Source organism: Leopardus geoffroyi, chromosome B3 (assembly GCF_018350155.1).
Source record: "Leopardus geoffroyi isolate Oge1 chromosome B3, O.geoffroyi_Oge1_pat1.0, whole genome shotgun sequence".
Classification (NCBI taxonomy): domain Eukaryota; kingdom Metazoa; phylum Chordata; class Mammalia; order Carnivora; family Felidae; genus Leopardus; species Leopardus geoffroyi.
The window spans coordinates 93503428-93517876 of record NC_059337.1 but is presented as its reverse complement, the minus strand read 5'-3'; the positions used below and the strand labels follow the sequence as shown (position 1 = coordinate 93517876).

The window sequence follows — 14449 nt, the reverse complement described above, 5'->3', positions numbered from 1 at the left end:
GGAAGGCCCGTTTCAAAGACCTCACAGCAGATATCATGTAGAGCTACCCTTCCTCTGTACTCTCTCTGTAAGCCTGAGGTACTGCCCCTGCCATAGCACTTCCTTCTATACAGTCATCATTGATTCACTCATCCTTCCCTTTTTCTAGACATGTACTTGCCTCCAGGGCATAAATAGTACCCAATTCAACTAGCAAATAGTAGATAGTATGTATGTATTATATAAATGCTGCAGAGAATGTCTGTTATTAACTTGTTCTAGCTTGTAGCCCCTAAATCAACCTTAGCCTGCTCGGGTAAAAACTTCTCTAGCCAGCCAGTTATGCTCTCCAAACCTTAACCTGGTCTCTCCTTGAGCTGAGCACAAGTCAGCTTTTCTGTGCTTCCTGCTGCCTCCTTTCCTCTTCTTTTTTTCTGACCTAAAATTCCCAAATGTTGGGGATGCAGAACTATTTATTGTGCCTGCTTTTCACAAACTCCCTCGCTATGCTTTCTTCCTACTCTACCCTTAAAGCAAGCTAATTATGCTCAGTCTATTTTAATCTTTCTATTTTAATCTTTCTTTGTTATACCATTAGATTAACAGAGAAACAAAATCTGTTTAGCTGTATCTGTTTCGGGACAATTTATATCACCAGGGCCTTGCTTCCTGACTCTAGCACCTGGGATACTAGTTGTGAGATGTTGGTAGAGGAGTGTAGAGAAATGACATCCTCCATAAAATAAAATAATTAGTTCTTGAAGGTTTGGGAAGATGAAAGCTTCTAAAGGCATGTGTTCAGGCAGGAAGAAACGTCTGAACAGGTGGCCACAGCACTTTTCTTCAGAGTCTTTACTTTCCTGGCATGTTGATAACTTGTCTTACCACTATGCTGGCCCCCAGGAGCATACACTTCTTCAAAGCCCTAACTCCCTGGCTCCTTATTCTCTTTAGTACTATGAAGCTACGCTGGACTTTTCAAAAAGGCTTTACTAGTGTGAACTAATGATCACTGGGTGGAGAAATCATGGATGATCATTTTCTTCTTTATTCTTTTTTGGATTTACTGATTTTTAAATTGGCTTATGTATTATTTTTATAATCATATTAAAAATGAGACTTTGCAAAATTCAAAGGGAAAACAAGCAAGTCATGAAACTGTAAATAAGCATACAAACTATTATGGCTAACTTGTCTTCACATTTGCTCTCCAAGCTGCTCTTCCATTCCACATCATTTTTGAGGGTCCTGCTGGGGAAGCTCACTTTTTCAAGTGATAGTCCTCTTGATACCTTGCAGAAGACGTCACTGAGAAAACAATGGATGGACTATGGAACTGATTTCTCACTGAGGGTAAATAATATATTACACATTCTTGGTAGAAATCAGCATGTAAAGAAATCACCTAGCTCCAGAGGCCTCCCCATTATCTTCCTCCTCAACTTGAGGTAAGAGTCAAATGTTGTTTTCTTTGGGATCAAATTAAATTTTAGGCTGTCTACATGACCAGATAGTGAACCCTGGGGCCAGTTGGGTGGGTAGGAACCCCTGGTAGTAAGGCATCAAGTCATTGCAATGAATTTCAAAAGCTGTGTGATTGCAGCTTTTAAGGCAGAAAATTTTGGTGCTTTTAAATGTTAGAGCATTGACAAAGGAAAATGAGAATATAAATGTTTGCTTTGGCTGTAATTCAGCAGCAATAATTGCAGTCATTTTTGCATGAACTGCTTACCCTTTATGCCTATAGCACACTACAATTATTTTCAAATAATTAAATATCATTTAATCATTTAATTATAAAACTAAACTGTTGATATGCTCATGTATAGCTTTTTGTGTCATAGGAGTTATCTGCTTATATAGCTTAGTTGTTTGTTCATACTCTAAGAAGGAAATGGAACATGGGAGTCACCCTAGTAAGCATGCCTGTGGTAGTTATCTTTAGTTTATCCTCATTGGTTGGATCAGATCCAGTGACAATGCCTCAGATATTAAATCAACCCTAATAATATTTGAAGGGTAAATATAAGAATATTTGCTAAACTGGGGGTAAAAGGTTTCTTTTGCTGCAAAGAACTTGGACATTATTCCTTAAATTTGCTTTGTTTGTACCTTATCCCCCTTTGACATAGGCTGGGGTTTTAAAATCATTTTTGCTCTTCCCGTAAGTATAGTTATGGATTTTGGCATTTAAAAATGTATTATTTCCTATCTTTCACTGCCCCCTGCTTCAGTATTCCGATTTTTCTTTTTTCCTTAATGTTTATTTTTGAGAGAGAGCAAGCAGGGAGTGGCAAAGAGAGGAGGACAGAGGATCCAAAGTAGGCTCTGTGATGACAGCAGAGAGCCCAATGCAGGGCTTGAACTCAAACTGTGAGATCATATCCTGAGCTGAAGTCGGACATTTAACCAACTGTGCCAACCCAGTTGCCCCTGTATTCTGATTTTTTTTATTTTTGAGAGAGGGAGGGAGAAAGGGAGAGAGAGAGAGAGTGAGAGAGAGAGAGAGAGAGAGAGAGAGAGAAAATGCGGGGGAGGGGCAGAGAGAATCCCAAGCAGGCTCTACATTGCCAGCACAGAGCCCAACCTGGGGCTCATTCCCACTTCATGGGATCATGACTTGAACTGAGATCAAGAGTCGGACAGATGACTGAATGAGCCACCCAGGTGCCCCCCCCTGTATTATGATTTTTCTAAGGATGTTTCAGGTTATAAAGAATTTTCCATACCTTCACCTTCACATTCAACAGAAAATGCCATTTAATTATTTTTCACCCATTTTCTACTTACTATTTGGTCAGCAGGGGATAATTGCTTCTTTCTACTAACCAACCACTACTGTAACAATAAACTACTTATTATCCTTAAAATCCAACTATCTTGAGGTCCAGAAGGCATACTTAAATTCTATTACACATCAAGTCTATTACTGATAGGAGCAACTACCCAAATAAATACCTTAAAAAAGATATCTAAAAACTTCATTAGTAAAGAGAATCTGGGAGACTTGCTGTATATGAAAGAGGTAGAAAAAATATATCTTTATTAGCATGTTCAAGGTAGTCAAGATTTTAACAAACATCTTAATCCTCACAACAACCCTGTGAGGTAGGTAAGTCATTGTTTTGTGATAAATTAGTATTGTTCCAAATAAAGTGCAATTCTTAAAAGAATAATCTGCATTAGGAATAATTATGTTAATTAACCACTTATGTATATGCTAATATTTGTGTTGTTGTATACTTTGATTCATGCAATAAGGTGTCCCCACAAAAGTCTGCTGTAAATAAAATCCTATTTAAATACATGGTGGGGACTATTTAAATAAACTCTAGCGTAGATTTTTTTTGTAAAATAAATTGCTATTTTTTTTTTATCTTGCACAAGATGCAATTTTCACAGTTTGCTCAAAGTGAGGCATTCTCAGCAACACTGCACTCACATTTAGTAATTCTTCTGTAAGCTACTTCAACATGGCACCAAGCCAATGTAAGACTGACTTAATTTGTTGAATTAAATTTGGTATATGGCAGTGAACTGTGTTATCATGTAGAAATCTCCAAATATACTACACTCAATCCCAACCCAAAATCTAAGATAGACTGTTTACTGAAATTAAACACTAACGTGAATAATAATAAATTTCAAAAAGTATTTTCCCTTGAGAATAATACTTAATTTTTTCCCTTAAAACTGTAATAGGAAGAGAGATCTTAGGGTCTTTGAAAACAAACATAATTTCTGATAATTACAAAATTCTTGTGATTTATATTGCAAATCAAACCCTCATGCTATCAGTTTACTACTTACAAGGAAGCCAGCAGTTTGTTATTCCAAAAATGTTAAGTATTTTTTTCTCTGTGCCAATATGACTTACTAGGACAAAAAATATTCCAGACACTGTTTTCTCTTAAATATATATTTAAAGTACATTTCTATTGTTTTTTTTTTTAAATTTTTTTTTTTCAACGTTTATTTATTTTTGGGACAGAGAGAGACAGAGCATGACCAGGGGAGGGGCAGAGAGAGAGGGAGACACAGAATCGGAAACAGGCTCCAGGCTCTGAGCCATCAGCCCAGAGCCTGACGCGGGGCTCGAACTCACGGACCGCGAGATCGTGACCTGGCTGAAGTCGGACGCTTAACCGACTGCGCCACCCAGGCGCCCCTACATTTCTATTGTTAATCCAACATTAGTAAACATCCAGTTGCCTAATATTTTTTTATAGTTGTCTTATCTTCAGAATAGATTTTTATTAGAGGATTTCCATTACATTTAGTTATGTTATATAATTTACTTGTAACAATAACTTTAATTAAACTTGGGAGCTTAGTTAACACTTAAAATTTGCTGGCAGGTATATAATACTTTAGCAAGTGGTTAAAGTAATTTGCCATTATAGAGAAATAATTCAAGCCCAGAAAAATATTCTCACCAAAGTATTTTTAAAAACTATTGCAGGAAAATTAGGCAAATCAACAAGTAAAAAAGACTAAGCCATCTATAAGTTGTACATTCAAATCCATACTAGATCCAACAGTGCACTTTGGATTTTAGTGAGGTAGGGCAAAAAATATAGTCAGATACACTTTGAACTGTTAAATTTATATAAACTGAAATACGGACTTGTAACCAGGTTTTATTTGAATATCCAAAAAGAAAAATTGAGAATTCAAATGATGAAGTATTTTCTTAGATTCAAGGACAGAACTGCAAAAATCCTTTGAGTACATATAAATGAAAAATACAAAGGCTACAAGATACATTTTATTTCAACATAATGTATGCTTGTTATGCTTGTATAAAAATAACCCAGGACATAGAAAAAACAAATACAAACATTTTTGCATAGATTCTGTATATATAATATTTACCTGGGGCTAAACACTGGAAAAATACACCTCTGAAACTAGTATAGTTCAACTATTTCCTTGGATACCAAGAATTTACAAAATAAAAGCCCTTCATCTGGGGGAGCATGGGCAGGAGGGAAAACAATTTAATTTGGCATCAGTCTATATTTATTTCTCTGTTGCTCGAATATAAACCAATGATGACAAGAGGAGAAACTCTGGGGGTTTATTTAACAAAATTAAATTCACATTTCTGAGGCCATCATAGTGCATCCAATGTCCATCAATCTGGAAAGCTGCAGAATAATGATGTTCCTCTTTGTTAAATAATGTGGCACCTTCCAACAAATACCTGCAAATTAAAAGACAAAGTATAGCAAAAAAGATAATACTTTGTTCTTTGATAAATATTCCTTCAATTCTTAATTAAGGAATAAAAATATCGATATTGTTTACATTCTAGTCCCTAAAAATGATATCCATCTGTAAAAATCATGTGCTATAATTGGTAATTTGAAGTAAAATACTTAAGAATTTAAAAAATTGTACAATTGAGGAATTTTGAAAAACACTTTAACAGATTAACAATAATCTGTATTGTTTGGTTACATAAGAGAACACACACACAAAAAGCCTTTTAAAGGCAAAAAGTTGAGACTCTGTATGTCCTAATTTGAATGCAGATATTTTCATCTTTGATATTGAAAGTAACATTTTTTGTTTAAATGATGACCTCCTACTATACACTACTTTGACTTGAAATACAAGTAATAGTATTTACTGTTTACTATGTGTCAGGTACTATCCTAAACACTTTACATGTGTTATCTCATTAAATCTTCACAATTATGTACCAGATAGGTACTGTCAGTAGTGTTTTACAGAATAAGAAACTGATGTTTCAGCTGGTTAAGTTCTGGCCCACGGTTACATAGCTTGTAAAAGGTGAGGGTGGGATTTGAACTCAATTCTGTCTATTCCATAGTCCAACCACTGTGCACACTGCCAGTGAATGACTCCCTGTAGTAGATTCTAATCTTACTCAGGATACACACAGTTAGAGAGAGCTACGGGATACCTGGGTGGTTCAGGTTAAGCGTCTGACTCTTGATTTCAGCTCAGGTCATGACCTCACAGTTTATGAATTCAAGCCTGGCATTGGGCTCTGACAGCTCATAGCCTGCTTGGGATTCACTCTCTGCCCTTCCTCTGCGCGCGCTCTCTCTCTCTCTCTCTCACTCAAAAATAAATAAACTTAAAAAAAATACACTAAAAAAAAAAAGATAGCTATGATTTTTTTCAACAATATTACCTTAAGGGCTAGTCACAATCATGATGGGATAGCAGAAAAATAGAAAATAAATGTATTTTTTATTAGTTTTATAAACCGAATAGGAAAACACCTACTTGTGATCAGATAAATCCAAGTAATATGGTACATATGCTAGATCTTCAGATTTCCAATGCTGCATATTTAAGACAACAAAAGGGGGTGCCCCATGGCAGAAAACTCGCTGGGAAAATTCTCTTAAGCCACCACATCTAAAATTGAAAATAGGCATGAACTTTATTACACTTAAAGCAAAACTGCCTTTTATCACTTCTGGATTGTCTTTATTACTTAATTTCCTAATAAGCATAATTATCTATTTTAGGCATGGGTAATGGTGTGGCTATAATAGTATCTTATATACCTATACCCAGAAGCTTATCAGCTGTGAGATTCTATATACAAGAAGTCATATACTTGCAAAACTCCAGGAAAAGCTAGCTATCTTTTTCCTAAGCTTATAAAAACATGTAGTCTTTTGAACTGATATAAAAGCTTTTATTTTTATGTAGAGATACATTTGCTTTTTCTCTCTCAGCTGGTTTCAAGGAATAATGGCAGAGGTAAATAATATGACTCTTACAGTCATTTTTATATTACATAAAATTCCCTAATTGCATCCTTTTGCCATTAGGATGAAACAAATTCTGTTTTCTTAGCACTATTACATATTAAGCATGTGGATCAGAATATAACATACACAATTATACAGTAAAATCTCGATTAACCGGAATACTCAGAGCACAGTATTTTGGTTCCCAAATGTTACTGACTAAAGTTAATCAGAAAACCATTGTGTTTCAGTGTTTGCTGTTAAAATACATTAGTCTAGTTTCTGGACTTAAGTACAATTAACTGAATGTATTTTATTCTTCCCTTGTGATTAATTAGCTGTATGATCATCCTTCTAAATATTAACTCTCATTGTACATTTCTGAAGATATAGAAATTGTTAAGCGACTGGGATGAATATGTTCTGCCCCTTTTGAATTTTTTAACTATGTTGAATTTTTTGGTTGCCATTTACCTCTTTGTCCTAAATGAGGAATGCAGAAAAAAGTCCAGTTAATTGAGGGTCCGATTAGCTGGGTTCCGGTTAACCAAGGTTTTATTGTACCTACTCAGCAGTGGGGAAAGAAAAGAAAAGGCATTTGCTTTGTATTCATCAATTAAATGTAGTATAATATTCTATATAGTGATATTTGATAATGACAACACAGCATAAAATAGCAGCATAAACTTCGGTAGGTGTTAAGATTCCAAAAACGTTAGGCTTCCTAAATACTTGTGAGTTGCTATTTCATAAAGTATTAACACCAAAGACCATTATCTGTTCAGGTTTCTTTATAAAAAACATAAATACTTTCATCTTAAATGTCTCTCATATACTCACCCACTCTCTTCACACAGTTCAATCCTGGAACAGAATAACTCATCCACAGCCAGTCGTATCAAGTTTCCATGAGGAATTTCTTGGGGAGGACTACAACAATTAAAAACGCATGTAAGAACTGCTTTGACATTTTTCATGTAAATACATTATTAGGATAGCAAATTTTACAGGTCAATTCATTATTAGCAAACCAAATATAAAAGTATAACCTCTGTTTTTCACCTTTGTTATAATTATAGGAAATCAGTTGAACTTAATAAACATTAATGCATGAAGCTTTCCAAGAAACATCAAATCCTTCTGTGAACTGATCCTGAAATATGCAGTTGTTACTTTAAAAATTTTTCTAGAGATTTCAGTAGAGCAGATTCTGGTCTTAGGGGAAGAAAGGTAGGACCCAGAATCAGGAGAGCAGCCAGTTACATGACTAAATGCAAGTTATAGCATTGTTGGCTTCAGTTAACCTGATTTGTTAAAAAATTTCTTGCTACATACTTCAGAGATTGTTTTAAATAAAGGCAAAAGCCTTAAAAAGTTACATGGAATATAAACAGTATGACAAAAAATTTTATTGAGAAGCTTAAAATAATAGTATTAATATAGGATTATAAATCATTATATTTCAAAACATATATAAACTGATATTAGTTTTTGAAGAAACAAATTTCTAAAATGCTTTTTAGTTTATTATAGAGTAACAAAGCTTGGGGCGCCTGGGTGGCTCAGTTGGTTAAGCATCCGACTTCAGCTCAGGTTGTGATCACACGGCTCATGAGTTCAAGCCCCATGTTGGGCACGTGCTGACAGCTCAGAGCCTGGAGCCTGCTTCAGATTCTGTGTCTCCCTCTGTCTCTGCCCCTCTCCCTGTTCATTCTCTCTCTCTCTCCCTCTCTCTCTCTCTCTCTCAAATAAACATTAAAAAAATTAGAATAACAAAACTTTTTTCCGGGATAGAGATTTCAAAATCAGTGTCATCGTATCAGTAACACAGGAAAACGGACCAAGTGTATTTCAGAACAAGAGAGATATTCGCTGGCAGACTCTAAAAAGAGTATCTTCAGCTTTCCCTAAGTAGCATGATGTGATAATATTAAACTAAATATGCTATAAAGAAATGTGAATCTAGTAAGTTAGGGTATGTACTGTATATTCTCAAAAGGGAACATCTATTAGGCTGCTTTTGTGAACCACAGGGCCAAATACACTTTCTGACAACAATGTGTTTGGGCTTGTTTTTCTGTCCTGTTTTTCTACTGACAGTTATCCCTTTTCCACCTAATGTGCCCTGGGGGCTTTAATGTTTCCCAACACTCCACTAGGGCTTGCCAGTTTGGCCTTCTTCCCTATCATTTACCAGCCTGGAGGTATGCCTTCTCTCTCGAAACCAAAAATACTCGGTAGGCTATCAGCACCTCTCCTCGTCAGGGAAAAAGCTCCTCACATTCATATCCTCTCCAGGTACGAAGATTCTGAGTTTAGGGTTTCAGTCTATAATTATGTCCTGGCCATGACATGAAGAAATGCTTTTTTTTTTTTTTAGAGAGAAAGTGTGAGTTGGAGAGAGAAGGGGAGGGAGGGAGAGAGTTTGAGAGAGAGAGAGAGAGAGAGAGAAAATCTTAAGCAGGCTACATACTCAGTGAGAAGTCCAACTCAGGACTTCATCACACAAACCTTGGGATCATGACCTGAGCCAAAATCAACAGTCAGAAGCTCTATGGACTGAGCCACCCAGGCGCCTCTGAAATACTTTCAATCTTCTTGTTCATGTAGAAATAGCCTACCCAACAGAAATCCATTCAAGGGGTGACACATTTCAATATAGTGTTAAATGTTCTTCAAGAGGTTACATTTATGACACAAAAAATTAATTATCTACACACTCATATTAGCAAATTCAAAGCAAGAGTAAAACATTTTTCATACTAATTCATTACTTTCCCAGTGAAATAATTACTAGCTGGTTTTATAAAGTCAATTCCAAGATATTTGGATTTAATAAATAGTTAACACTTGTCATGGGACTTACTACCCTTGCATTTGTGTGGTTACCATGTGTAAGTAACTACACAAGGTCTGTACTTTAGAAAGTGCTCTCACTATACTTATTTACTTATAGCAACATTCATTTAAAAACTGTATTATTTTCGCTAAGAGTGACACTTTAAAGCAACTTACTTTATATTAATCGTGCGTTGTTGATCTTCCTGTACTCGAGTTGGGCATCGCCAGTTGGAACAGTAACTCTCTTGTATGGTAGACATGAGATTTTCAAGATTTTTTGTAAAATTATCATGCTCATTACCAAATAAATCAATTATTAATGAAGCTTTATGAACTTCAGATTTGTATTGCTGTTTTTCCATCTTGTCCCAAATCCAAAGTAGCTTCACAGTTGTGAAACTGTAGGTGTCCATTAAGTAAAGGAAACAGTCTACAAACTCTCTACCTAAATGAAGAGAGAGCTCCCTGGGGAAATTTTCATTTTCATTAAGAATGACATATAGTAACATCAAGAATCCATCTATGGTGCAGGTATTTTTCAGTCTTATTTCAACATAAAGTGGCGTACAGGATACTGCTTTGCGGCCAGCTTTGATAGTAAAAACACCTCCCCAAGGAAGAACAGGCCTCCAAAATGAGCGATCTTGGTTATAGTTATTTTTAATTGATGCTTTGATCTCTTCAAACAGTGTCTTCATCCTGCATTTCAAAAGTTTAAAAATAGAACATGTAAATTTGTGACTTTATATGTTAAATTTTTGAGATGTGTTCAAATCAAAACAAACTTCTCTAAACATTCAAATTAGGTGTGCCTGACTGGCTCAGTCAGTACAGCATACCACTCCTGATCTTCCAACTGTAAATTCAACCCTCACGTCGGGTACAGAGATTATTTAAAAATAAAATCTTAAAAAAAATTCAAATTAAATTTGGTTAGAAGGCCTACCAATATAATGAAAAAATTTAAAACAATTCTAGCTGAGCCAGAATTGGCTCAGAATTGCCATATTGGCAACATGCATGGTCTCTGGAAAGACCATTTAGAAGCGCAATCTTTTTTGAGGTATAGGATGAGCACATGATAGACTTTTACACTAATTATACTGCAGATTTTATCTTTGCTATAGGAAGACCCTGAAATAAATAAGTCCTAAATGAAAACAGAGCTTTTGAAGATGCGATCTAAATTTGGGTGGGTGTATTCCTAATGTAAACCTCTTTCTCCTCCCTTCAAAATACAAGCTGTGCTTCATTTCCTTTTCAATATGCATGGTTGCACTTATGAAATTGTTATAATGGAATTCTTAGTTCAGCTACAGAATAATGGCCAATTATCTTTTAGAGACCTCATATGAAAAGTAATCCACAGTACTTAACTGAATCATTGCCACAGCTGATACAAAAATCATTTCTATGCACTTTGGGATTTTCACTTGCAATTTAGGACCATGCTGGATACCCTATAATCCTAACTGCAGAGACCATGCTATGAAGATCTTAGAACTTGGTAAGTAATCTGATTCCCCTCTCCGTACGCTTTGGGAATGAACAGGGACGTCCACCCTATTTAAACAGTTATTTATCTTTCCCCTAACCTTGGGGTTAGCTAAACATTTTGTTTTTAAGGTCTTTGCCAGTATTCTATAAACATGTTTGTGTCATAATGTATGTTATATAAAACAAAGTTTTAAAAAGTTAAAGAATGAGGTCCTAATGAAACTGAACTGAAAATACTGCTTTACTTGGAACAGTAAATATCTAAACTAAAAATATCATAGGGTTTCTCAATGTTACTTTTATGGAAAAGCATATTTCCATGAAAAAGGAAAGCATCTGAAGAATAGGAAGAGACCAATTCATGACTGAGGTCAATGTCTTATTTTGACTTTTCAAGTGCCACACACATACCCCCAAGCACAACATAAATCCAATACTCAATACTGCAGACCTATGTGTTTTATTTGTGTAAGAAATTAAGTTCACATAGCATAGAGTTGTTGAATCACTGTTGTACACCTAAAACCAATGTAACACTATGTCAACTATACTTCAATTAAAAAAATCTGTTTTACACTTAAATTAAATTCCAACCAAATTTACAATACTAGCAGACTAAAAATTCAGTTCTACAATATATTAAATGCAGGCACACATGCACGGGCACACAGTATTTTCGTCTTGAGGCAAGATGCTGTGGACTACAAAATATTCAACACTATATTTAGTCTTAAGTGTAGACGTTTACACAGTTGGTAACATGTTGTTGGCTCTAGACAACCATTTAGGAATAAGAGGGCGTGGTAAATCTGGAGCCTTAGGCAAACACAAACTGTTTCTTCTTGATAGGACTAACATGTTTCCCGAGCAGATTAAAAAAATACATATATGGCATTCAAAACTTTAAAAATGAAAATGACTTCCTTCATGGTTTCATTTATTTCTGTTTAAGTTTTAAGAACTTTGTACCAAGGTCTAAGCCTGAGTTCTGATTCCCAAATGTTAAATTGTGAAGGAGTCATAAATGTTTTTCTTCAAATTATCTTTTAGACATGACCAAATAAGTAATATTTACAGCAATTGTTATACTTAAGAGAATTAAACTACACTTTTACATATATATATGTATGTATGTGTAACGAAATTAACTTCTCTAGCCTTTTTCTGCGGGGAGGGAAAGTGCAGGGTAGAGAGGCTTGGAAGAACTAGAGGACACTTAATCCTTTCAGCATAACGTGGTGATTTGTTACAAAGTAAATTACAACAAAAATGAGCAGAAAAGGCGGAGAAATGGCTGCAAAGAGCTTTACTTAAAATTGTCTTGAGATTTCTCCACATCGTCAAAGACTGTTTCCTTAGGCACCGTATTAGAAGCCCTGGAGGACATATCCTACTGGCATTATTGTCCTGATTCAACAGGCCCTCCAGTTTAAATAAACCTGGAAAACTCCCCCGACCTCTTTTTCCTTGGCGAAACGACACCTTTCTTTTGGGGTCATTTTCAAGGGTGACAATCTGTACTCCACGCTGATCGTGACGATCAGACCACTCGCCCTAGGCACTGAATGCCGGATTCCCAAGAGCTCGGCGGTCCTAAGGGTCCCCTCTCGAATCAGCACCCCGAAATAATCTGAAAAACGGCCACGCGCTCCCCCTTGAAGCAGCGCGGGGCTCTGGGCAGGGACCCGCTGGGCGCGCGGTGGGCGCCCGCCTCCGTCCCCCGCGCTCCGGACACGCCTACCCCGCCCCCGGCCCTCCGCGCAGGCGAAGGCCTGGCACCGAGGGCTGGTCCCGCAGGGCTGGCAGGTCCCTGAGCCAGGAGCAGGTGATACGGCTCGGCGCCCCTGCCCACGGTCAGGCAGTGTTCCCCTAAGCGCCTGGAACTGCGGGCACTGGCGGGAGGTCCGGGCCGCGGAAGGCGTTCCCACACCGGCCAGTCTCCGTCCACCAGGAAGCCGACTTCTCGTACCTCCCCGGGGACCGAAAACCGCCGGTGCCGCCGCACCCGTCGTCGCCGCCGCTTGCTCATGGAGAGCCCGTGCTGCCGCCGCCGCCTCATCTACTAGCACCGCCCGCTGTCTGGGCCTCCCCGGCGTGAGTGCTGGGCTCTGGCACGGCCTCCATCGCACCCGCCGCGGAGGGAGCCACAGCAGCTCCAGCGCCCAGGCCGGATCCGACCGGACCCACGGAGCCAGGACCGCAGGACGCGGAGCTTCTTATTACGGAGGAAGATTCGGCCTGACCTCGGCCCCCCTCCCCCCAGCCCCTAGTTCCCAGCCGCCTGACCGCGCTGCTGCGCAGGCGCGAAGACGCCCTCGCCAAACGTGCGTGTGTCGGGTGTGTACACAGCATCCAGATTTGCCCAATGGGAACCAAGATCAGGTGCGGGGGGCGGGACCTTGCAGTGAGGGGAGGTGCTACAGTGTTAGAGGGTGGGTGGGGCAGCCGGAAGTGGGCAGGGTTTGCATGGAGGCGGAGCTTTGTTGGCAAACCTGCCTGGCTTTTTGAGGTTTGTATCATTTTTAGGACATTGATTTTAGTTTGCTTCTGGGTCTTGTCATCTTAAATTCCTAATTCAGAAGGGGAAAGCTTTATTTTCTCAGAAAATTATAATTATACAAGCTTTTGATGTAAGTATATAGTTAGGAAAAGTTGAATTGGTGTTAATGTTTACTGCCCTTTTTAGTGTCTAGGTAATAATTGGCGGGGTGCTGTAATTTACAATGGAAGCTAATAAAAATTGATAGAAATTAGATAGTTTTAGTCCCACTGTAGAGATGAAAAAAATGAAGTTTGGAAATGATAAATTATCACACATTAAGTGACAGCTGGGAATTGATGCCAGAGCTGCTTAATGCTAGAGTCTGTGGGCTCAACCGCTATTCCTGTTCAGTAAACCCTGGTTCTTGTGTCCTCCCTTAAAAAAATCAAAGCTCATGTGACTTAGCTCCTGGAGAACACAGGCCACCCTGAAAAATTACCTTTACCTGCTATTATAAATGCAAATGCTGTGGAGATATTCCCCAACCAACTGTTTAACAAATAATGATTGTCTGGAAAGTGAAACCCAACCGCCAGAACATACAATACAGACAGCTCAAATCCAGTCCAACACATCATTGTCGTCCTCAGTCACAGTTGAGTCTGGTGGAGGTTGGATCCCTTCTAGACTAGTCAAGGGTATGACAGGGACATTCCTAGTGGACCTCTCTCAAGGATTCTAGTGATAGAAGAATGGTAAGTAGGAGAGAAACTTGACTTACTCAACATAAAATTACTGCACAGGGTGATGGGAGGAAATGGACATCTCTCAGAACACAGGGGGAGGAAAGAGGCTCTTCCCTCAAAGGAAGAATTAATAATTCTGGCACAGTCTGCTCTTTTTAGTTTCCCTG

At 37.9% G+C, this 14449-nt stretch overlaps 2 protein-coding genes across 4 annotated transcripts in view; one reads left to right on the top strand and one right to left on the bottom strand.

Annotated features, from left to right (window-relative positions):
• Positions 1–1094: 1094 nt before the first annotated feature.
• Positions 1095–13133, bottom strand: CB3H14orf28 (chromosome B3 C14orf28 homolog). 3 transcript variants are annotated; one of them, XM_045450853.1, is made up of 5 exons: positions 13024–13133; positions 9732–10256; positions 7557–7646; positions 6241–6375; positions 1095–1287 (listed from the first exon to the last, which is right to left on the bottom strand). In XM_045450853.1, the coding sequence occupies exons 2-5, from the start codon at positions 10253–10255 to the stop codon at positions 1110–1112; spliced, it is 927 nt and encodes a 308-aa protein (XP_045306809.1). In that variant the 5' UTR covers position 10256; positions 13024–13133; the 3' UTR covers positions 1095–1109. The 3 variants fall into 3 exon arrangements, with proteins under 3 accessions (XP_045306809.1, XP_045306808.1, XP_045306810.1); XM_045450852.1 differs by lacking the exon at positions 1095–1287 and adding an exon at positions 4103–5185; XM_045450854.1 differs by lacking the exons at positions 1095–1287; positions 6241–6375 and adding an exon at positions 4155–5185.
• LOC123583723 (translation initiation factor IF-2-like) overlaps positions 10574–14449 on the top strand; it is a 115723-nt gene continuing 111847 nt past the window's right edge. The window contains exons 1-2 of the mRNA XM_045450832.1: positions 10574–10620; positions 12716–13391. Coding sequence (XP_045306788.1) covers positions 10574–10620; positions 12716–13391 — 723 coding nt within the window. The remainder of the gene's footprint in view (positions 10621–12715; positions 13392–14449) is intronic.